The sequence below is a fragment of the Saccostrea cucullata genome, unplaced genomic scaffold, assembly GCF_032062105.1.
Source record: "Saccostrea cucullata isolate Sc308-1 unplaced genomic scaffold, CSIRO_AGI_Scuc_v1 ctg1020, whole genome shotgun sequence".
In the NCBI taxonomy this organism is placed as follows: Eukaryota; Metazoa; Mollusca; class Bivalvia; order Ostreida; family Ostreidae; genus Saccostrea; species Saccostrea cuccullata.
Window position 1 is genome coordinate 231,490 of NW_026931054.1, and position 23,878 is coordinate 255,367.

Below are 23,878 nucleotides of genomic sequence, written 5' to 3' on the forward strand. Positions count from 1 at the left end.
TGAACAGTCTCATAAGTAGACTTGTCAACTATGGGCCTCTAATGTTCTCTATCATAGGTATAGAAGAGACATACATCTCACCTCTCTGACATTAATTATGATATCGTGTTCTAATGAGCCTGGCTCATGGTACCAAAGGGCTCTTTATTTGTTCTACCTTACCACCTACTAGGGCTCTCAGAAAACAGATATAAATTAAACATAATTTGAGCTGTCTTTAGTGTTCTATGGTATTTTTTCTCCATCATCCACCCCCCTTCTTCCTTCACCAAAATCACTGGATTTGGAGTTTGAAGCAGCACAGGAAAAATATGATTGAGATAAGTGAAGCTTTTGCATTGATTGGCCAAGAGAAACTAATCAAACAAGACGTTAGAGGGCAGTGGCCCCCGTTTTCCCATTAAATTGGACTGGACAGGCCTAATACCCATGGTAAAACTAGAGAGCCATATTGACGTTTCGAAGATTGAAAAGGATATGTCCATTTCATTGAAAACATTTACACGCCATGAAATGATAATACTGAATCTCTGGCTTCTACGAAATCTTAAATCCTGATGTGAAATGTTGGTGTTAAGTTGTCAAGTATAAAATAAGAAAAATCAAAACAAGAAATCTAGTTTGAATTTAAATCTGTCAACAAAAGGCAAGTCTTAGGCAGAGCAAATTTACACATATATTCAGGATGTACCAAAAGAAATCTCTTTCAGAGACATAATTGCCTATCCCTGCACCCATAATAGTCAAACACAATATATCTATGTTAAAAAAAAATTTTAAATTGTATCATGATTGAGAGAAAACATCAACATTTTTGTTGTACATGTGATAGTTTGTGTGACATCACAAACTATAATTGTGATTTGTTTTTTCCTTCATTATACTCTCTATTTGATAAAAAGAGAGAAAAATGCAGCAATTTTGTTCAATTTTGACATTTTGTACAGTGCAAATTAGTGATGAATTGAATATCCCATTTTCAAGAATATTTCGAAATACCATTTCTTCATTCTATTATACATGTACATACACATATAAAAACATATTTCTAAATTTGAAAATACTTCAAGTAATTTTTTTATGTAAATTTCTTAAAATTGAATGTACATGTGTATGTGAAATATCATGCCATATAATATACATTGTAAAATGAATTCTTAAATAAATTCATTGTTTATGGGATCATTGTTAATGAAACGTTCACCATTTATACTGTATAATTATTTTTTAAGCAATTATTGCTTAAAGCAGAGAACAACATAATATGTTATTACTCAAAAACGACCACTTTGTGTGACTAAATGATTTTTATTAAACACAGAAAACAAAATTATTATAACAGTTCGGATAATTAAGTATAGAACAATAGGCGAGAAGTGTGTTTTGATAGCAATTATAGTCTGATTTTTTGGTTTGGATTTACCTGGATTTACCTGTGAATACCTGATTTAGCTTAATGTATTCTTGAGAGGTTTAACACAATTTTATAAGCATTTTATTAAAATTCTATATATATTTACCGGAAAACTTTTCAATCTTGATAAAATTCTAAATGAATTAAAGATATAACAAATAATTTAGAAAAAAGGGAATTAAAATTAATTTGAAAAATAATGCCTAAGCCAAGAAGATGTTAAGATCATCAGATAATTCGAAGATCAAAGTATTTACAAAAAATTTTAATTATTAAAAATTTGTGTCTTTCAATGTTAGTAAATTGTAAATAACTTTGTATTTATTCTCTTATTTTTTCACTATAAGTTCACCTTTCACCTACTTTACTTTGTAGGGTATAGACTATAGCAATTAAGTGATTATCTCACCTGGTCAAATTCCCGTATTGCACACATTTTTTAATTACCTGTAATTCAAATGTGTGCAAAACGGGAACAAACCACGAAAAACATTCGGGGGAAATCATGGCGGTATTTCGAAAATGGTGATGAATCGAATGGCGATAATTCTAGAATTGACTGTAAATACTTCAACCACATAAAAAAAGATAATAAATTTTGACTTGTTTTCAAAGAAGATATCATTAGCTTGGACATATCCAAACCAGTTTTAGATTGCAAAGATACTTACAAATGGAAACAAACAAGTAGAGGGTTGTCCCCAAGCCAAGGAATTTTCCTGCTTATAAAATGTAATCGCCACAGGGTTGGAACCCAGAACCCTTCTACTTTCAAATGTCCCCTGTTAATTTCAGTACTTAAGAACAATCCTGAGTACTACAAGATTTTTACAAAGTTTACAGGTATACAATGTAAATGTTGGCCACTGCTTGCAAGCAAGAGAGGGAGATGTCCTTATTTCTACATATTTTTTGAGAGTGATGTATCGATTGATCCTTAGCTGCAATAATGTAGCCCTCTCCCTCTTTTTTTTTTTTTTTTTTTTTTTTTTGGGAGAAAACATCATGCAGATAAAAAAAATCGGAGAGGGCTACATTATTGCAGCTAATTGATCCTGAATGTGTTCTACATCATTAAGTTATTGATGACAAGCAATGGAAAATCAGGAATAATGATGTATCCCTTTCCATAGTAGCAGCCATCTACATAATGTTAAATCTCTGTAAACCTTGAATTTGCTGCCATATCAATATCATTTAGTTGAATTTAAGGGTTCCTATCAAAGCAGAAGGTTCAGAAAAGTTCAGATAGAAAGTGTTGTCATGTGATACTGTGGGGTAGACTATAATGTCTTACACTGAATATCCTTCCATGAAAGCAAAAATATTGAGGTACCTACTTGATGTAGTAGAGCTTGTCATTTTTGTCTATTGCACTTTCCAATCTTTAATTTATAAGGTTTGTTCTTGATGAAAATTATATTGCCTCTGTATATTTGAGGTACCTACTTGATGTAGTACTGCTTGTCGTTCTTGTCTATTGCACTTTCCTGTCCATATGATTGCCCCCCTGTACCAGGGTCCCAGTGCTTTATAAGGTTATAAGGTTGTCTGGGGACATTTACATGTAACCTTGTTTTGGTATATTTGAGGTACCTACTTGATGTAGTACTGCTTGTCGTTCTTGTCTATTGCACTTTCCCATCCATAAGGTTGTCCCCCTGTCCCAGGGTCCCAGTGCTCCAGGGGAGGAATCCAGGAAGAGACCTGACTGTTGTGACTGAAAATACAAGAGTACATTCATTAATAATACAAACAAACAAATGAACCATAGGCTACAAAGTTCCAAATTATTGTCATTATTTCTCTAATCTAAATTAATCTAAAGACACAGACTTACGAATTCTTTAATATGATATTACATGAGTTTTGATGATTCCATCATAAAATGATAAATGCATGTAAGCAACTGGAGGCTACAATTGCATTCTTTTAATAAATTAACCAGTGGTTCCTGATAAGAATGTAGCTCTACTGGTCTTATGCCCTGAAAAGAAAAGCAGCACCTAGATCTAAAACACTTCCTTGGGGGGGGGGGGGGTTGATGTACTGTCTACAATTCAACAGCACACAAGAATGTTTTTTTTACATGTTTTCAAAGTTGACAAGATATAAACTTTTTTTTTACTGATATGCCATTAAATGGTTTTCCTATCCATAGTTTTATAAACATTAATACTTTAATTACTGTCCCTTTCCTGTCTCCTGGGAATCCAAGAACTGTGGGATATTTAATCAAAGTACTGAAAGTACTGTTAGACGGAGGCTTCATGTATGAGAGAACACAAAAGAAATATATATGTCATACATTGCTGTAAAGAATATTATGAGAAATAATGTGTAGTTTTTTTTATTTCAATTCAACACATTTTTCAAAGGATACTCCAATATTCATGAGGTTTTGGGGATATTATAATTTCAACTTTGTAATGTAAACTTCGCCAGGTCGCCTTGATTAAAGTTCACTGTTATTTAGATGAGATAGTTTCAATATTGAACCTAATTTCAACGTAAGAAACATTAATTGACTAGGCCTGGTTGACATAACCTTATAACTTTTTATCCCAGTCTCACTTAAGGAATATATAGTGAAAAAGTGAGACTGAGATCAAAAGTGAGCTTGTCTAAGTTGTATGCCCCCATGCCCGGTTTGATGAATGTAGGTTTAGTATGTTCTAGTCATGAGCCCACTGGCGGACTAAAATTGGCCCCCTCCCTTTTGAGTCCAAAAAATATCCAATATTTGATAAATGAGTGTTTTAATTGTGGTTGTAGGCCCCTTCTCTGACCTCAAACTGCCCCCCCCTCCCTATTTCAGATTTTCTGGATCCAGCACTAAGCCTCAGCCAGTCAGGAGTTTCCAGGTTTCAAGATATCTTATTTATAGGTCACAGAGACCTACTGTTAACATAATTATGACATGTAACAGCTACTAATATTAAAATTTCTGGGCCTTATTTTAATAATGTTATGATAGAAGCAGCCAGGTATTGAGGTAATTGGACATAAACAAAATAATATAGTACAGTTTGTCTTAAACCTTTGTGATACAAAATGGGGTGAACTAGCATGAAAGCAACACAGAATTTTCTTTAAGTAATACAACTTCGTTAACATGCAATAAATGATCGTGCCAGAACACAATTTTTTGAGTGGAATAAAATATACTTTCTTACTTTATGTAAACAGAACAATTAAGTTCATAAGACTCGCTATTTCACAGGTTTAAATTGTTTTTGGAGAACTGGAGTATTGCTTACAATAACAAAGATACCCCGGTATATCTTGACAAATTTGACAACCAATATTTCTGGAATTATTAAATGTAGTACTTTATCATATGACAGATTAACCCAAAAATGTCTTTCTTTATTCGTATACCAGTGGAAATGGTTGTCCTTTTCAGTTTATCTGTTTAAAACAATCATTAACAATGAGACATTATTACAAATTACGTAGAGAAAAGTTATAAATATATAACTATGATTTCTGCTTTTCAGTAACTCTGTTAAAACAATCACTTTACCTATGCTGTAGGTGAAAAGAAATTGACATGAATACCAATGATCAGAAATACATGTAATCTTGTATATTAAAAATAATTAAAGTTTGGGATGTGAAAGAGGAAAAACACAAGTATCAAATGCAAATAAGGATCAACGATATGACAATAAGACAACTTATTTCAGAAGATATGATTTTTAATTATTAATTAGGATATTATGTGATAAATCATGTAAATCCTCTGAACCAAGATTTGGGTTGTATGTACCCAAGGGTCAAACGTTACAAATGCATTTTGATCTCAATATAAGAGTTGCCGTTTGTTTCTCTCTTATCTATTAAATGTGAGGGTACCCCAAACACTCAAACCGCTTGTAAAAAGTGTAAATCTATTTTCATGTGTTTCCTGAAATTATACATAGTATCAAATAAACAATTCAAAACTAGACTGTTAATATTCCTACATATAAAAATACTATGCATTTCTTTATTCATCAATCCTTGTCAGATTAAAAAACTCCTTGAAACCTATTGATGCAAGCGTCAAAAATCGGCCGCAAACCAATTGATCGGTCCTTTCAATAAAAAGAAATTAGAAAAGGAATGAAAATGAGATTACAAACAACAATCAAGCACAAAAAATTCCATTAAAACTGAAATGCTTGATCTATTATTAAAATATCTTATATTTATACCTGCGACATAAAACATTTGCATGCGACATAGCGGGATTTTCTTCAATACATAATACAGGTACATTTGCGTCTCCGCACTTTGTTTGATACACAGGCGAATTCAGGTGGAAGTTTTTACAATTAAATATAAAACTAAAGTTTAATCTTATCTGTAACTAGAGATAGTTTTTACTTTAATAAAAGAAGCAGTTGATAAGTGGGGTTCCTCGCTCACTCTCCGCGGATGTTTAAGCCCCCCGTCCCACCCCTAACTCCCTCTAGATCCGCCACTTCATTTCTTCTCATTCTTGTTTTGGTGTGAGAACCGGCGGGAAAAGGCTCAGCATATTGTAAAACATGCTTTCTCATCGTCTGTTGGAAAAAAATCTCCTAATATTCTAATATAATTAAAAAATTAATAGTAAATCACACTTTTTTTTACATATTCCGTAGGAAATGTATTTATACACACGTCATTTTAAAAAAAATATTTGACAAATCCTGTTTATTTAGAAAAAGTAGAACTGTTTGTTTATACTTGTATGTGACGCGATCTTTGTTTTAGACTATGCCTATCCTTGTGGTCGGTGTAATGCAGAGTCGCACTAAAAATAAAATTCTCAAGGTAATGAAAACAGGTCGGTGTAATGCAGAGTCGCTCTAAAAATGGAATTCTCAAGGTAATGAAAACAATTCCACCGATAGATGGTGCTTGGGAAATCTTTCCTGTTTACATTCCATGGGCAAGACAATCCCTATACACGGAGGCTGTCATACAGCCTCCGTCTAAAAATCATCATGGAAGGTCTGTCTGACAGACAGAGCACTGTACTTTATTTAAACAACTTGAATTCTGCATGGGGTTTGCCATGAGGGAACACTAGGGGAAGAGAATGATGAGAAGTATTTGTCTTGGATGTGTGTAGCATCCATCACTTTCTGATTAATTTCCGTAAAAAGATTTTTGCCACTTCATTTCATTTACTTCCAATCTTCCTAAGAACTTTCATTTTCCAATAAGTTGATTAATGTTCCATAATCTCTTTCCACAGTAAATCAATGTATGTTCATGAAGAGGTTGCATGCTACATGTGAAATCAAAGATTCCTAGGCTGACACGATACACAGCAAATTTAAAATAGAATTAAGCAGTGGCATGAAGCCAGGAGCAAAATTATTTAAGGAATCACTGAAATATTTCAGGTCTTTTTATAAAGTGAGAAATTAAACCCAGAAGCATAAGAAAAAAAAACCCTGACAATTTGAATTCCAAATTTTATTTTTTGCTTTCTTTATTTAAGTTAACCAGGATTGTTAGTGGTAAATAATCAGCATGAAATTCATTTCAATCACTGGCAAACAAAACAAAATTACAACACATTCAGGTAAAACAATCTTTTTTTTGGGGGGGGGGGGACAGGGGGTGCTTCAAGAAAGATAAAAGTGGTTAGACTTTTTCTAGAACAGATTTCTGACCTTTTATTAATTTAAATTTTTAAAAAAATCTTATCAATTTGCTTTTGAAAAGTGCAGTTGTATTTTGGTTTGCTTTGAAATTTTGAAGTGTAATTTTACTTCTAAAGTTTTATCACAAGCTGTCCATTTTAATTTACCATATTTCAGCTAAGGATTTCAGTTATTACATTACTGCATACAATGCTCAATTAAGTAAACTTTGATGTGACACATCAAAACAATGTACTCACATTTGTTCACTTGGATATGCTTTAACCTGAGCAGCTGACATGCAGTTGCAGTGCTTAGATATTCCTTTTCCAGATGCATGCTTATTTCCCATACTTTTTAATGCAGCAATCAAATTTCTATTTTTCAGATGCTCACTTTAAACACAATTCTAGGAATACACAAGCAGTATTGAATCCTTTTTTATCTAAACACAACACATCTCTGATTCAAGAGCCTTAATATTAATAGAAAGCTCTGCAACACCCTTTCGATCGGTTTATTCAGAATTTGTATTGGAAAAAGTATGAAGATTTGTATTGGTCACTGAACTAGGGATAATTAACAGATTCATCAACTGATGTCATCAAGTAATGCTTCAACATTAAGATTTACATGATTCCACATATAGATATTAAATGACTTATACTCCCACCTCATTCGCTACCCACAAACTCACTTGTTTAAATTCATGAACTTTTAAAAGAAATGTTTAATCCAACAAATATTTTTCAAACAAATTTTGTATACAATATGTTATAATTTATGTATTTTTTTATGTATAAATATGACAATATCTAGGTACATCATTATTCATATTTTATAAGACCAGACTTACCCAGTAACCTTTGAACCAACATAAAATTTAATTCTTTAGTTCTTTAGTTTCTCAATATTCTCAATTCTGTCCAACTTTTTCAAAGTATTCTGTCTTTTAGTTTTCATTTCAATCAAATAATGCAGGTAATTTTAAAAATTAGCCTATTGGCCACAATGTTCACCCAAATACCCTGGGTTACTATTGCCTTTCTTAAGTGTTGTACTTCGATCTGCAGATTCTTTCATTTATTCTTAAATAAAACTTTGATCTACCGGTAAGGCTCAATCATTATTTGAACACAATATCTGAATCCACAATACCTAAGGATGCCTCCATAGATAAATGATTAAGCATGCAGCTTTCCTGTTCTTAGAGAAGATTTTTGAAGATTTTTTCCTTTAAATTCTTCAGTACAACTTTGTCCTTTCATATTCTCCCCCCTACTTTATTTTATAATATTTTAACTGAACACTAGGTGTGGAGGTCCATATATTGATTGTGTATTCCATACAAAGCTTAGCGTAGATAGGAGGATAGATAACTCCAATAGACGGAGATGTCAAGTCTATTGTAAATTATCTTTCCTATCGCCCAGGCTTTTTCATGTTATCACAGTTTTATGACAAGATGATGTCACTCTGTGTTCACCCTGGGGTTTGAAATCTGATATCTTGACTGGGGATCAAGAAGGCTTGGTGTGACATACCGGCCGGTACGTGTGTCTCTCTACGGAAGACAGGGTACTAAATGGTTTTGGCAAACTTTTCGTTTTCGATACCAAAACATAAAAAAAGCTGCATTTTAGTGCTTGTATGTTTCCTGTTGCTGGAATTCTGTATAGGTTTTGTTTATTTTTTTTTATTTATCATAATTATGAATCTGATGTGAATAAAAGGTACCCTGAATTATCAAATCGAAAGGCAACACGAAAAAAAATTAAAATATCTAGTTATATTAACTCAAAAGATTGAGCCAACAAAATTTCAGCATAACTTAATGGATACCCTGAGCTCAAAGAATGATACCCCAACTTCCACATGTGAATAATGGAAAAGTGCATTTTTTGCCAGTATATATATAAATAAGATTATGTAAAAGTTTCATTGAATTTCATTCAGTGGTTTAGATGATGCTAAAAAAATTAGTACCTCCTTTATTTAGTATAATGGCTTAGCCCATGTTTTTTTTATTATTATTATAGGAAACACCAAATACATAGCCAACCAGAATGTAAAATAGGTGCACAATGCCACTATGACATTAAGATTCTGTGAAAGTCCCATTAAATTTCATTAAGTGGTATATAGAAGGAGTTGAAATGAAAGATATATAGGTACATCTATCCCCAAAGTGTACCAATTAAGAATGGCAAAGTCCATGCATTGCTGTAGGAAACTCCAAATATCTGTCTGATCAAAACATAAAAGAGTAGTGAACAATGCCACTGTGTAATGGATTCAGTGGTGTAAGAAAAGTTGTAGATAAATGATGGCTACCCCAAAATGTACCAAGGTACCATGGTAAACTCCATGTTTTGCAATGGGGAAAAAACTGTCTGATTGAAATGTACCTGATAAAAATTGGAGATGAACATAATGCTGCTATATACTCACAATTCTGTGACATTTTTGTTACATTATTTTCAGTGGTTATAAGAGGAATTACAGATAAGGGATGACTACCCCCAAGAAAGAATGGAAGGATGCATTGACAGATACCTCCATCACTATATATCCCAACTTAAGGCCAGGGGGTTATAATAAATACCGCAATCCTCAATTTTCTAGTATTTTTAATATCTTAAAGTAGTCTTATAGTACAGTATATAAGCTTGCTGAAATATTTGATCTCACTATGGTTTTACAATACCAAAATTTCTGATTTTGTAATTTAACGACAAGACTAATCTTACACCTAACCGTTATGTTTGAAAATTTAATGTATTCAGTTGAAGTGTTTACATAAAATACATTAACCAAATTATGCCAATAATTCATTCATCTTAAAGTTTAAATGGGAAGAATTAATCTGATATTACAACAATATCTAATGTGAGATCACATAAGTACACCATAATTCATCATTTTTAATAACAAATATGTCTCTTTTGTGGGTGAAAAGTTAAAAGGCAAAGCATGAAGTGCATCATTGACTTTGAGGAATTTATCCAAATTTTATAAGGTTTCAATAGATTACAGTCCAAGCATTATACTACAGGAAGCCATCATCAGAAATTACTTGACTTACAATAATTCGGGCTCAAGCTGCATAAAATCAAATCATGTGATACAAGATGATTCCAAAGAAATTTACCTTTCCTCAGATTTGTGTTTTTTCTTTGTAAATATCCTAACCATGAATCGAAGCATCAGACCAACTCTAATGAGATTTCCCAACTGAACACTCTCTTGCTTCATAGAAGGACTTCTAACTTTGACAACACAGAATGGGAGATACAACAGCAAAAAAGCTCTGTTTGGTGATGTTTGTGTCTTTCTGGGCATGAGAACATTTCTCTCTACCTCATCTGAAGGTATGGCCAGGTAGAAACCTTCGTTGCCCTTTGACCTGGCTCTACCTAAGATTCCACGATTTGTTATTGCATGAGAGTGTGGGTGGGGTGCAATCCCTAGGCTTATCTTGTAGCCAACATATAAATATCATTTCTTTGTCTCCAACCACCCTAAATTTGTCACACCAACAGCAAGTGCCCCTTGTCCCAGTACATATACCAACCAGAAGTCAAAATCACATTATTAGAAATATTGATAGATTACCATTTTATTCATACAAATAGCTATTAAAATTGCAGTGCTTACATATGGTTTACTAAATTATACATATTTCTTTTATTGAAATTGTATCAAGTTTCTAATAAGGTAAAGTATATAAATTCTAAATGCTTCAAAACTTGAAACCCTATCCTCAATTATTATCTCGAAAATGAATAAGTTTGAACACCATTGCATTCTTAAATTTCTGTTATTTAAACTTTGGTCTGGCACATATTCGATATAGACTTGTCATTCGAGTGTCTCAATATCAACGTGTCTTGATGTGCCCGCTGTTTACCCAAGGACTAAACTTAGGAAATATCGCACTTAAAACTCACTTAGAGAACAAGAGAGAATATGTCTCGCAGGCATTCATCATTGTAACAGCTTAGCCTGGCTTCTCCATCTCATTAAATGAGATGTAGGCTTCTATTTACTAAATAAATATCCCTAAGGAAAGTTCAAAATGTCCACCTCTTAAACTTCAGCATACATGTATATACATTCTTCCCATCGATTGATGACACTGTATTATCTCAAAACATCAATAGGCTACCGAGAGTTATTGTCAATACTAAAAGTATTAAAAATTTCATCTGGTCAAAATCAGCTAATATCCCCAAAAGACCAAAAAGTTTAATTATGTAAGAGTTAAAAAGATCCCCTGGCCAGGATCTTTAAAACATCGAGATTTGAATGTCATTGATTGTCAAAGTGAGTTGGAAGTCCAAACTACTTATTTTTTTATATACATTGATGTGAAATTTTTTGATAAATAAAAAGATACTGTATTTGCACACTTTCTGATTCCTGATGATTATTTGCCCTCCAAGGACTATTTGGAATAGATTATAGAACTATCATGATGGCCTAAAGCAGGGCTGGGATATAAATATTCCCTAATCCATAAAATCATAGTTACTTTAAGATTCATGACATTTAAAGTCAACAAATGTCTCATTATACATTGCAATTATTTTTGGTCCACCAATTCTTGCGATAGGTCTGAAAACTATAGGAACATTTCCTTATAATTGTTTAGCCATCTCCACTGGAGATGACAAGCTTAATTTGGTTCTATATTATTCACTGCACATTTAATATGGGACGCAGCTGTAAACTAGAGGTATTGTGAGAAATGAGCTCACTAAATTTTACCACCCACCTCCCATATGATTATAATGACAAAGTCCATGTTTTTGCTCTGGGAGACTCGAAATAAGTAATACAAGGCATTATGTAACAAACAATCTGTGAAAGTCTCATTGAATTTCATTCAGTGGTATAAGAGGAGTAATGCAGATAAGAGATTGGTACCAAATCCTTACAGACTCATGTACAGACAGATGAACGGACATCCTGATCACTACACATGTATAACCTCCCACTTTTCAGTTTTCAAGCACGGGTATAATAAATGATATCTATACTGTGTGATTAACATTTTCATTATCTTAAGAGTTGAAATGGTATACAATTTTAGTTATTGACAAAATTTTGAGATAACTGCTATTAAACAATGTTGATTTCTTATGATGTGTTAATAGATGACAGTCACCCTGGTTGATGCTCCTGATCACCTTTAATGATGGTGTTTTAGATAAAGTCTTTCAGAATGAGCAGCCTTTTCATCTTAAACTCATCAAATTCATAAAACATGAATAATTTTAATGAGTTTGTAAAATTTTAAAAAGACTTGCATTTATCATCTTCAAAGAGCAATATTTCACATGTATTCTCTACCCTTCATTTCATTAAAAAATAGTCTGAATGCATGTAGCACCAAGTTCATGTACTCTGAAATGGCTTTTCGTTAAATGATTTATTACCATAGCCTCCCTACAAAAACTTCATTTAATAGCATACTGTAAAACGTTTAACAGACTTGTTTTGAGAATTTGTTATTCTGCTTTATACCAATATTTGATAAGGCATGAAGACTCCAAACTGTGCTGATGGTAATCGGAAAAATACCAACATAAACAGGCATTTATACTACATACAACATCAATAGACTCCATAGCATGGAATGCATTTAATATTTCAAGAAAACAAGACTTAAAACTTTAAAAGATTTATTTTAAACATGCTCTAAAGAAAAGTTGGCCATACATTGAATTAGTGTAACCTTTATATGCTTCTTATCACCTATGTATGACTTGGACAGGGTTCAAAATTCAAGAAGATACCAATTTTAAATACTTTCATGATCCCTTTTATAATAAACATGCTGTGATTTTAAAACTTTAAGAGATTGACGACTCATGCTACTCTTTTCTGAGTTCATCTGTATATATGAAACCAAAAGGTTCACAAGTTTCCATGAAGGAAATGGAGTATGAACGGTTAATTCCGAATTTCTATACAAATGGCTGCAAAAGGCAATCTTTTAAATTATGTAGCCTAGCTGTGACTAAGACAGGCAATATCACTGAGAAAGGATCTCCTTTGGGATATAGTCTCAATCATTACATGTAAATTGGTCAATTATAAGCTTGTATCTGCTAGCGTAACTTCTAAAATTGATCATCTTGTCAACAACTTCATTATCCAACCAAAATCAGACTATTTTACAGGAAAATCAATAGACAAAAGTATTTTGGCCATATGTACAACTTGAAGACAACTAAGCCCCCTTTTGCATTCACTTGATTTATCTGTTCACAATATGGGAGAAAAAAAGTATTATCTCGGACTCCCGGAGAAAAATCAGGGATCTTAACAGCTAAAGAGGCCAACCTTAATGCTTTTTTATCCTTCTCAATGACAAGTTTCAGAGCAAGGAGAATTTATTCATCTTACTTTTCGGGAAAATTACTACTTTTTTACTTTTTTAATTCCCCAGATGAAATAATTGCAGCTACATAATTACTAATTTAGTATCAACTTCTGTCTCTTTCAGCTAGATACAATTGTTGCTAATTTCTCTTTCTATTAGCCAGTAGTACATTATTATGATAATTATAATTTAAAGTTGTAAACTACTGCATAGTTGACTTCACTGATCTGTACACTTGCATGTATGTATGTATATACTTTTGGTTAGTATTTTAGTAATGTGAAAACACACTGTATGTAGCTTGGTTGTATGCCAACATTTTTGGTGAATCAATAAATAAAATAAATTGAATTGAAAATTAAATTTTAAGATAATTTATCTCCCCTTTAAAAAATATGAATTAATTGTCTATAAATAAGTTCAAAATAAAAAGGTGTCAGGACCAATATATATATTTATATAGACCCAGTTAAAGCCTTTCCTTGTTTAAAACGAAAAAAAATATCAGGTCAAATCCTTTATTATGTCAAAACCAGCTCAACATAGAATTGCCAGAAATAATGAATGGCGGCGTGTTACTCAATGTCTTCCAAATAAGCTTTCAAAAAGAAATGGGACAGTGGAATAAAAATTCTGTATAAACTTGACTGTTGTATCCTAATCCAGTCTTAAAACTGATTATGAGGTGTACGTCAGCCAAAGTTCTAGCACTTTTCAAAGGAAAAAAAGGTTTATTATAGAATCAATTTTTTTTTTTACTTCATTCCATGTTTTTTGATTGGTAAGAATTTCATATGCAAACTGCAAGCAATGACACTTGATCACACACACACTCCGTAGATCATGAAAAGACTGAATGGAATACATTAATTGATGGACTTTTTTTGAGGGGGGCAGGGGGTTGAGGTCCATGAGGAAAAAGTCATTGCATAGTAAGTTTTAAGTTCAAGTTTAAACTCTGCAGACGGACAAGTAAAAAAAATGCAGAAAGAAATCAATACGTAATCAGTACTGCACTGAATGCTACTTTTTTTAAAACCATGCCATTTCCTTGATGAAATCTTGGGGAAGCATTATATATAATTGTAAACTTCACCATTATATATGGGGGTCTGTTTAAAACATATTCAAGTACATTTAATAGCATAATGTGTCACTCCTATGTTCTTTCAACTGAACACCTACAAGAAAATTACTGTGTGGTACAATGGGTGGTAGCCAAACCTAACAAGAAAGGCAGAAGTAAATTATAGATATCAATCTCTAGGGCATTATCTTACAGTGTGAAGAATTTGATAGTGGAAGTCTAGAGAATTGTCATGAAAGATTGTGACATCCCCCAGTAAACAGGCATACTGACACGGCAGTTAGGTCAAAACATATGTTTTACCTTGAAATGGTCTCAAAATGGACCAATAACTAGATATAATTGGTTGTTTATATCACTGTGACAGATGCACATTAAGGCCTGCACATTTGACTGTCTCTCTCTCACCTGGTAGACCGAGGCATACCTGAGATGACAGGTAAAATTAATGATTTCATATGACAGTACAGGCCCCAAGTTTATCACTGCTGACAAACCTATACTCTCCTGACCACTTCAAAGTGAAATATAATCATTTACCCAAAATAAAGAGATAGATACTAAACTGCAATAAAGGGAACAGTGTGTATCCCGCAGATCTCAAAACCCCCAGACACTGATAGGCAAAGTGAGTCTCAGGGACCCTCATCTTGTCTTTCTAGGGCTTTTTCTAGGGTCCTTATCTATAAAATATGATGGTGTTCAAACAGAACCCTGGGAGAATTCCAAATAAACAGGGTAAAAAAGGTAAAGAACAGTTATCTTTAAATTATCAAATGTCCCTCTTGTATGCATGCACCTGGAATTTTATTGACATACAGGTGTAAATACAAACAAAAAAAAGCATGCACTTTACATGTTGATCAATTCGAAACATATCACTGATTCATACAGCAAGAATTTTTGGTAGACAAGATTTCATATTGTGAAATTCAATTGACAGCAGGTTCGGAATGAGGATGGTCTATAATCAATGCACCTTTTAATGCATGGTCACAAACCCACTTTATTTTTTTTACAACTCTAGCATGTTTACATAAAACATATAGAACAGTACATTTTTTTAAAATTTCAATTATCTTAAACATCACCTTTCAAAATATTTTCTAAATAAACAAAGCTCAGGAGGACCAAAGGAAGAAATCCAATTGATGTACTTTTGGTAATTAGCAGACATAAAACCCTATTATTACTGTCTCTGGTTATAGCTCAACAATGGAATGTGGAGTCCCCTGTTATCTTAAGTTATCTTAACCTAAAAAGAATGTTAAATAAATAATTGAACAAAAAGCTGTTAAAACCCAGGCTTCATTCTGAAAGACTACCGGACTAAATTGACTAAAAGATGGATACACACGTCTCCAACACCTCGACAATCCGGCAAAACTGAATACCTCCTTCCGATAATTGTCAAATACAAAACGGTGAAGTTTTTTGTGCTTTCTTTCACTGCTTAAAACATGGTGTTTGATTTCAACAGGCCAAAACAATGAATACTGTAAACAAGTATTTGATTTTTATCAAAGCTCCAAACATGACATTTGACACTATTATATAATTTAACTTATGCACAAGTGAAATTTTGCATGCTGCTTGCATATGTGAGAGAGAATCCACTTTATCCAACCATGACAATAATGAAAACAATGAATATTCACCTGGCCCTACAAAACTAATTAAGAATCTTTGATAAAATATGTGCAATGACACTCAGGTGTATTTCTATTGTCAGGTGTTTTCTTTAACATTCCACTGTATAAATGTTAACATCTTCATGGTTTGGGGCAAGGATATTTTATCTGATGGGAAAGTACGAGTATCTCTCCATTAAAAACAATTATATACTGTGAACATTTGAACTGCAATCAAATAAAAACTGCTTCGGGATATTTAGTCTAGAAACAAAACAGCACACACCTGATGAACAGGTACTTACAATGTTAATCTCTAAATATTTGTTACCTTTATATGTAATGGTTGTACATACATTTATTTGACATGTAATGACCACAGACTGGTCAATATTAAGATGAATGGTCGTACAAATCAAATCACTGTCTATTTCAACATTACACATAGTGTTAATTTGGGTTAGAAAAGTTTAAAAGCAAATAAAACTCTCCTCTTTTTTTATCCCCTTGCAACAGATAAGGAAGGGATATAGTTATGCACTTATATGTGTGGGGTGGGAGTGAGGGGAGAGAGGAGGGGGAGTTTGTTCTTTGCATGTGCAAAACAGAAGTGACAAAATTTGCATTGGGATCAATGTCTAATGCTGGCTTGATTTAGATATGCTCTTTGTGAGGGGATCGATGCTCTGCTGTTTTAACGGTTTTTTTTTTTTGACAAATATCTTACAGTTATTTATCTCATAAAAATAAATCTATATTGACAGAAAATCTTGTGCAACAATTATGATATGTTGTTTTATACTAGTTGTTTGTTATGACATTGACCTTTACTGTGACCTTGACCTTCAATGAGTGAAGAAATTGACTGTCATAAGTACAAAATTATACAGGTAATTTAATGATGTTTGACATTTGATAGATAGTTTGTGACATAAAATGTTTTTATTAAGTTTTTTAAAATAATGATTCTTCAAAGACAGACTAGCTAACATTTATTAATTGAAATAAGTATTGACTTAATAATTGACATATATATTGCTCTACTGGGAGCAAAGAGGATAGTTAAGGTCATAATACAGTAACTTACTATATTCGCTATTATGCTCCTTTATGAAAGAGCTAAGTGTTAAGTTACTGTTTAGTAAAGGGGCAATTCCACCTGACATACCGTATAATTACAAACTTTTTAAATCTTACTTTAAATCTAATTCTATGTAATAAGCAATTCAGAATAATTTCTCAACAAGCGTGCAAAGATTTTAACATTGTTTGTGCACAAATGATATATTCATACTATAGCTGCCTAAAATATTTGCACAAGATATTTACATTCACTTCTGAAATTCACAATGTCTTGCAGCGAGTGGCTAGTGGGGGGTGAAATCTTTTATAGAAATATTTCACTGTTCAACAGACAAGCGGACACTAATGGAATGCCCTGTCCTTCTTCCGAACTATCACCTTTTCAAGATCATACCAATAATCTACATGATCCCTCTTTATTGAAATTCAAAAGTTTACAACCATGACCAGCTTAAATCAGTTTTTCCAAAGGTCCATTTCTATTGACCTAACTTGGATATCCAAACAATGCTGTATATGAATGCCAGAATATTAGTTGTCCATATCTAAACATTCCCTAAGCCTGATTTCAATGGGAGAGCTTGCATATCTTAATGTTAAATAACTAAAAGTAATATTAAAATGGATTAAAATGAAATTGTTGACATTGTTCACTGTACAATAGGGGCCATAATGGTGTGGCTGGCTTCTTGACATGAAAGGAACACTGTAAATAACTTGTAGCTTGATTTCTTTTTTAAACAGCAGGGCAGAGGGTCAATTTTACATTCTATCACTGTTTTTCAATAGATTTCATTAATGTACATTAAAAAAAATGAGCAATAAAACATCCTGTAGACCATATCTCTATTGACAGTTGTCTATGAAAAGCCATTGAATTTTCCTTCAAACTCCTTTAAACATAATAAAGGAATGCATGCAGAGAAAAGACTATCATGGGTTAAATTTTAAAGTAGGAAATAAAATGCGCAATGTATCTTTTGAGAAGTCCTGTGGATTTTTTGGTCTCTATGAATAAACAAAAATATTATCTTCATAAATATTATTACATGGGGATACTCAAATGAAATGTGTCCTTATTCATCTATTAGAAATGACGTAGTTGTATGCCATTATCATGATTATGAGGACTAGATATCATTCAATTTTTGTATTGCTCCAAGGGTATATATACACAACAATTTTCCAACCTGCTTTGAGAATATGGGTACATTAAGTACATAGAACATGTGTAATTGTTTGTATATTTTACTCTATATATGGACATGAAAAACCTTTCAATTCAGTTTTTGTTCCAATGAAACAAAGTGACAGATGTTAGAAATATCAATAATGAAATTATGCCACATATTGCTTAACATTAATCATATTAATTGAGTCTTATATTCAACAAACAATTGATCTAATTTAATTCTTATTATTAAAATAACCTTAAAGCCCAGTACAAGCTGATGATTTAAACAATAATGTGAACTGTTCAAGTTAATAAAATAAACAGCATGCATTGATAACTAATGAATAAGTGAAAAAGAAAAATGAATAACTCATAATTAAATTTAATTTGTTTAACACTAACAGACTTTCAGCAAATTCTGTTCCATAATTTCCCAATATGGTAGTGCATGTAATCATGAAGATCAACAAGGAATAAATATAAATATTTTTGGTGACTTACTTGAGGTAATATATTCTGCCCTGCTCTGCTGCCAGGCGAGCCTCCCATCCCTCAGGCAGTGCAGCATTGAGGCGCTGGAGGTGATTACTGTGCACCTCAGTCATGGTTGAGGTTCTACATCACCTCCCAACTCCTGGCCTAAAGAGGTAACTCCACATGTAGATGGGAATCTGTGCCACTTATAATCCAAGACAAATCACAGAAAATTCCTAAATATATATATCCCTAAGAATTCCTGTTCTTGTTGAAAATATGCTGAAATCATTAAAAAAAAATAATGGTATCAAAGATCGGTCATAATATATAAATTATTTAGGTATGTATTGTAAGATTGTCTTGAATATTTTCTGATTGCTCTGAATAAAGTTTTACTAGATAACTTATTGTTAAACTCTTGTGTCATCATGTCAACTAGCTATACCAACTCATGCAAACATTAATTGTTAAATAATTTCTGCTGTCTTCTTTGGGGATGGGGGGGGGGGGGAGAGAGAGAGAGAGTTGGAAGGGGAGGACACCCTGCCCAATCTGTCAAAGATGAAATTAACTTTGGGTCATCTGTTCACTGATCAGATTTCATACCCTCTAATTGAAGAATTACAATTTTATGTCCCATTAATGTCCTTTCAATTAATTATATGCTTATATATGGCTATTCAGTAGAAATTCGAAATACTGACATTTTAGAAGCAAACTAATAACATTGCAGTTCATAAATAGAAATACAAAATTTCATCAATTTCATCATTTAATGAATTAAATGTGCTCATTATCAATAGACATAATTATAATTTTTGGGCAGAATTTTTGGATCAATAGAATTGAACTCATATACATTTCAAATATTTATTTATTATGCATTCATGTGCGTTTTTCTTATCTAAATTATCTTGAGAACAGGTCAATTCCAAGGGTTTTATATCTCCATTAACAATTTTAAAAATTTCAAAAATTGCAAAAATTATTGACTATTACATACACAATTTGAGAAATAATAGAACTATCATTACCGTTTTACATGACTATATAATACTGCTATATATCTGAACATTCCAAGAACTAGGTATCAAAACTTCAAATGTGTATGAAGTTATTCATTGGAGTACGACGCTGTACACACTGCTGGTAAAGTGCGAATCGAGAAAATCTTGGTTTCGGACACCAGCTACTATTGGCTCCTGTGAAATATCTAGTTAAATACATGTTTTTTGATATAAAACAATAAAATCACTTTCTAGAAAGCAAATTTATTAAAATGTTAAGCGGTTGGATTGCTTTAATACCCCAAAATGCTCAATATCGAAACATTACATGTAAGTGGCTGTTTACGTCGTGTTTTTCATGTACTCTCATTCGAATGATGCATTAAGTGCTACAGGACTGATTGGACAGTTAAGAGGGTAAATTTAACTTTGATTCAGCGTTATTTAATGCCGTGAACACAGACAATTTGTTTTAAATTAATTATTTTCATGGAATTAGTCAATTACTAGCAAATTCATTTTGTAGGTGCTACAACTGGTTTCTGTAAAATTTTGACCCAGGCGACTTTTTATTTGTGTAAATGCGACAACTGGTTTATGTCTCTGAGACTGTTGGTTTATGTTACTTAAAGTAAATATTATGAAATTATTCAAAATTGCATGAAAAGAATAATAGTTTTTGTAGTTTATAGTCATCTCTGACCATTTCTTGCAGCAATAGGAAATGTTCCATCAATTCTTGTTACGGATATTGTGTTTTTTTGTTATATTCTTTTGTTACTTTTAAATGGAATGATATGGTATAAATGAGCAAGATAATGACACCAAATAATTTAGAACTGCACCAGGTATACATATACGAATGTCGTGATGAAGCGATCAAACTTTTTGAAGCAGTAAACGAATGCATAATGGTAATATTTTTCCTTGCAATTTATATTTATTCAAAGCATGATGTTTGCATCCTTAGAACTGTGTTGCATGTAGTCTACATTTATCCAGTTACATCTCAGGCACGAAGTATGCAAGTTGGGGTGTACTTTATTTTCTGAAAATAGTCTTTTGGCTTAGTTTTGATTCATGTTTATAATTTTTCATGTAGACATGCCCCCCAACTTTTTTGTAACCGTAAGGTAGCTGCATTTCTGTAACTCGCTGGTCTGAGAAAAAAAATGAGATAGACTACTGAAGTGCTACAGTGCCACCCAAACAAAAATCTGTTAAAAAATTGCGCCCAAAAGCTGCGATTGATACTTGATTAATTCCTCCAAATTCTTATCTCAACTGCACAAAAGCTAAAAAAAAAAAATCATGACCTCTAGAATTCTTCACGAAGTGTGTTGCAATTGATACGATTTGTCTCTTCTCATCTGCAGAAAAAAGCGAAATTGGCTGGTCTCAATTTCATGGAGGGTTATTTACAACAGTTATTTGTTGTGGAAATAGTAAGTGGAAAAACAGTTAGAAATATTTTTTAGAATATGACAGTTTGAATCCGAGAAGCAGCACACTTTCATGCACAATAAATACCGGTATACATTTTTTCCAGCTCTCCCGTCTTCGGACAGATACAGTTCTGCAGCTAACCGTAAGATTTGCAAACCCAGCCGTTGTCATCTTCGCTGGCCAAGGGTTTCTAATACGCTACTCTCCTCAGTTTATGCGGAAAGTAGCGTATGAGAAACCCTTCGATAGCAAAGATGGCCGTTGTGGAAAAATGGAATAGTTAGAGAAAGGTCCCCAACACAGGATAAAATAGGACTGTTCTTCCTAGCTGCAGAACGGAAGCGTTATGGTTTTCTATTTAAGTCTTTATATAGTCAAAGATGAAAACATGAAACCATAAGTTAACACTACAGTTCTGGAGCTGTGTTCTCCCGAGATTGGACATTTTTTGTTGGGTTGTCAATCACCTGCGGCCCTTATCCTTCCTACATATACATTGAAAAATAATATCACGGGTCTGTATGTTTAATAAATAGACCGGTGTCTTTATGTCATTCAAATATGAGAATATTTTGTTGAGATATTAAAATATTCCATACAAGTTAATTATCTGAAATACTTAATGCCATCTTTCCAAGTCAAAGGATAAAACTATCCATGGAGGAGATGTAAAAGTAAAACACTCTTACATGTATCAACGTCTATTCCCTTCAAATACATGAAGGGTCATGACTCCCATTCTTATTAAAGAGAGGTCAATCTTTTTTCCTTGGGGGGTATGGGGTTCCAAGGTCTTTTTTGTTTCTTCTGCATGCATAGAAAGTTTGTAACTTTGAAGTTCTAGATAGTCAATCGAAGATGACTTGAATACAACTTTTGGATTAGAGCCTTAATGAACATAAATACTCCAGTAACATATTTTTAGTAAAGCAAGTTCATGATTTTTAAGAATGTTATCCAATATAAACTAACCAGAGTGAATTTTGCATTTTTCAATCCTTTATTTTTTTTCACAATTTATGTTGGGGGGGGGGGGGGGGGGTTATATATGCGATGCATTTTAAATATTTAATAGAAGCAACCAATCCTCGAATTGGAGGTATATATTTGGGGGGTTATTCAAGAAATTTGCACTATCTGATGTGTCGATATTGAATTTAAACGTATTTCTCGGATAACAATAAATTTATGATACAGCAGTAAAACGTCGCACCTCTTGAAACAGAACAGAAGCCAGTCGTAGCAACTACACGTGTCAAGAGTCGCACATACAGCAACCATATTCGCAATGTTATCAGAAAACTTTATATTACATCAAAAGTTTTAATCTTGTGAAACATAAAAGAAACAGGAAATCATAAATGATTCATATAGTATATACTCATATCACTTTTAACACAAATAACGTAGCGTTAATCGAGTTTAACACGTTAAAAGCAAATATGAATAATCTAGTAAAATACATTGAACGGGTGTAATCTAAAGCAGTTCCTGGATTGCTCCTTATTTGTATTCAACCAACAAGCAATGCTACTGCATGAAACCATACTGTATATTAATAATTACGTCATAATCAAATGTTCTATCATTTCTGATAGTTAAGTTGACATAAACTGCCTCAATGATGTAAACCAATAGTAGCTGGTGTCCGAAACCAAGATTTTCTCGATTCGCACTTTACCAGCAGTGGTACATGTTAAAAAGAAATCAGGTGAAATTAAACTTTCAAAATTAAAGAGACAGCAGAAATAACTTTAAAAACTTACTTTTTACATAACTGCTGATATATCTGTACACTTTCGTCGCATTTCAATTGATCAAACACTCTGCAGTGGACAAGTAATTGGCAGTTGTCTCATACACCTTGCCTCTATGTTGACAACTTGAATGAAGTCGTGTGTGAACGAGCACCTTACCGTGACGTCACAATCACGTGATTTGGCGAGATATTATGGACACCGGAAAATAAGTATGCAATTATGATTTTTGTATATAAGGCTTGATTATCAAGTATTTAAGGCAATTAAGACATTTAATTAGTGGATCCTGCGTCTTTTACACGAATTCTTTTATTTTTATAGGATAGCTAAATGAGAAACGGGATGTAAATACGTTCATCGAGGCATCTCGACCCATCAACTGACAGCTCACTCAGCAGTCTAGACGAACTCCAAAAACGGCGTTACCGGAAGTGAGAATTTCAGTCCAGAAAAGACTCCAAAAAACGAGTCCAACGCATGCGCAGTTATATAAAAAAACGGTGAAAAATCGTGAAAAGTGGGCTCTTATAAAAAGTGTTTTTGCAAAAAATTGGATTACCTTACAATAATGTAAGTACTCAGAAATGATTAATAATAAATGGTTTTAGAGAACGTATTTGTTAGAATTTTGATTTCATGTGCAAATAGTTTTTAATTTCAAGTCAAAGTTGACCAACTTCGAGGTTCAGCCAGACATCGTACAAGTAGGATACAAAATACAAATTAAACAGTCGTAATCTTATGAAAACATCTCTGTGGTTGATAATTTGTTTGTAGTGACTAA

At 32.8% G+C, this 23,878-nt stretch overlaps 1 protein-coding gene across 6 annotated transcripts in view; it reads right to left on the minus strand.

Annotated features, from left to right (window-relative positions):
- LOC134231205 (uncharacterized) overlaps positions 1-23,246 on the minus strand; it is a 49,121-nt gene extending 25,875 nt beyond the window's left edge. For all 6 annotated transcript variants that reach the window (XM_062713131.1, XM_062713129.1, XM_062713130.1 and 3 more), the window contains exons 1-3: positions 23,101-23,246; positions 18,906-19,160; positions 3,015-3,134 (exon numbers count right to left, since the gene is read on the minus strand). In XM_062713131.1, the coding sequence (XP_062569115.1) occupies positions 3,015-3,134; positions 18,906-19,009 (224 nt within the window). In that variant the 5' untranslated portion in view covers positions 19,010-19,160; positions 23,101-23,246. The remainder of the gene's footprint in view (positions 1-3,014; positions 3,135-18,905; positions 19,161-23,100) is intronic.
- Between the last annotated feature and the right edge of the window lie 632 nt (positions 23,247-23,878).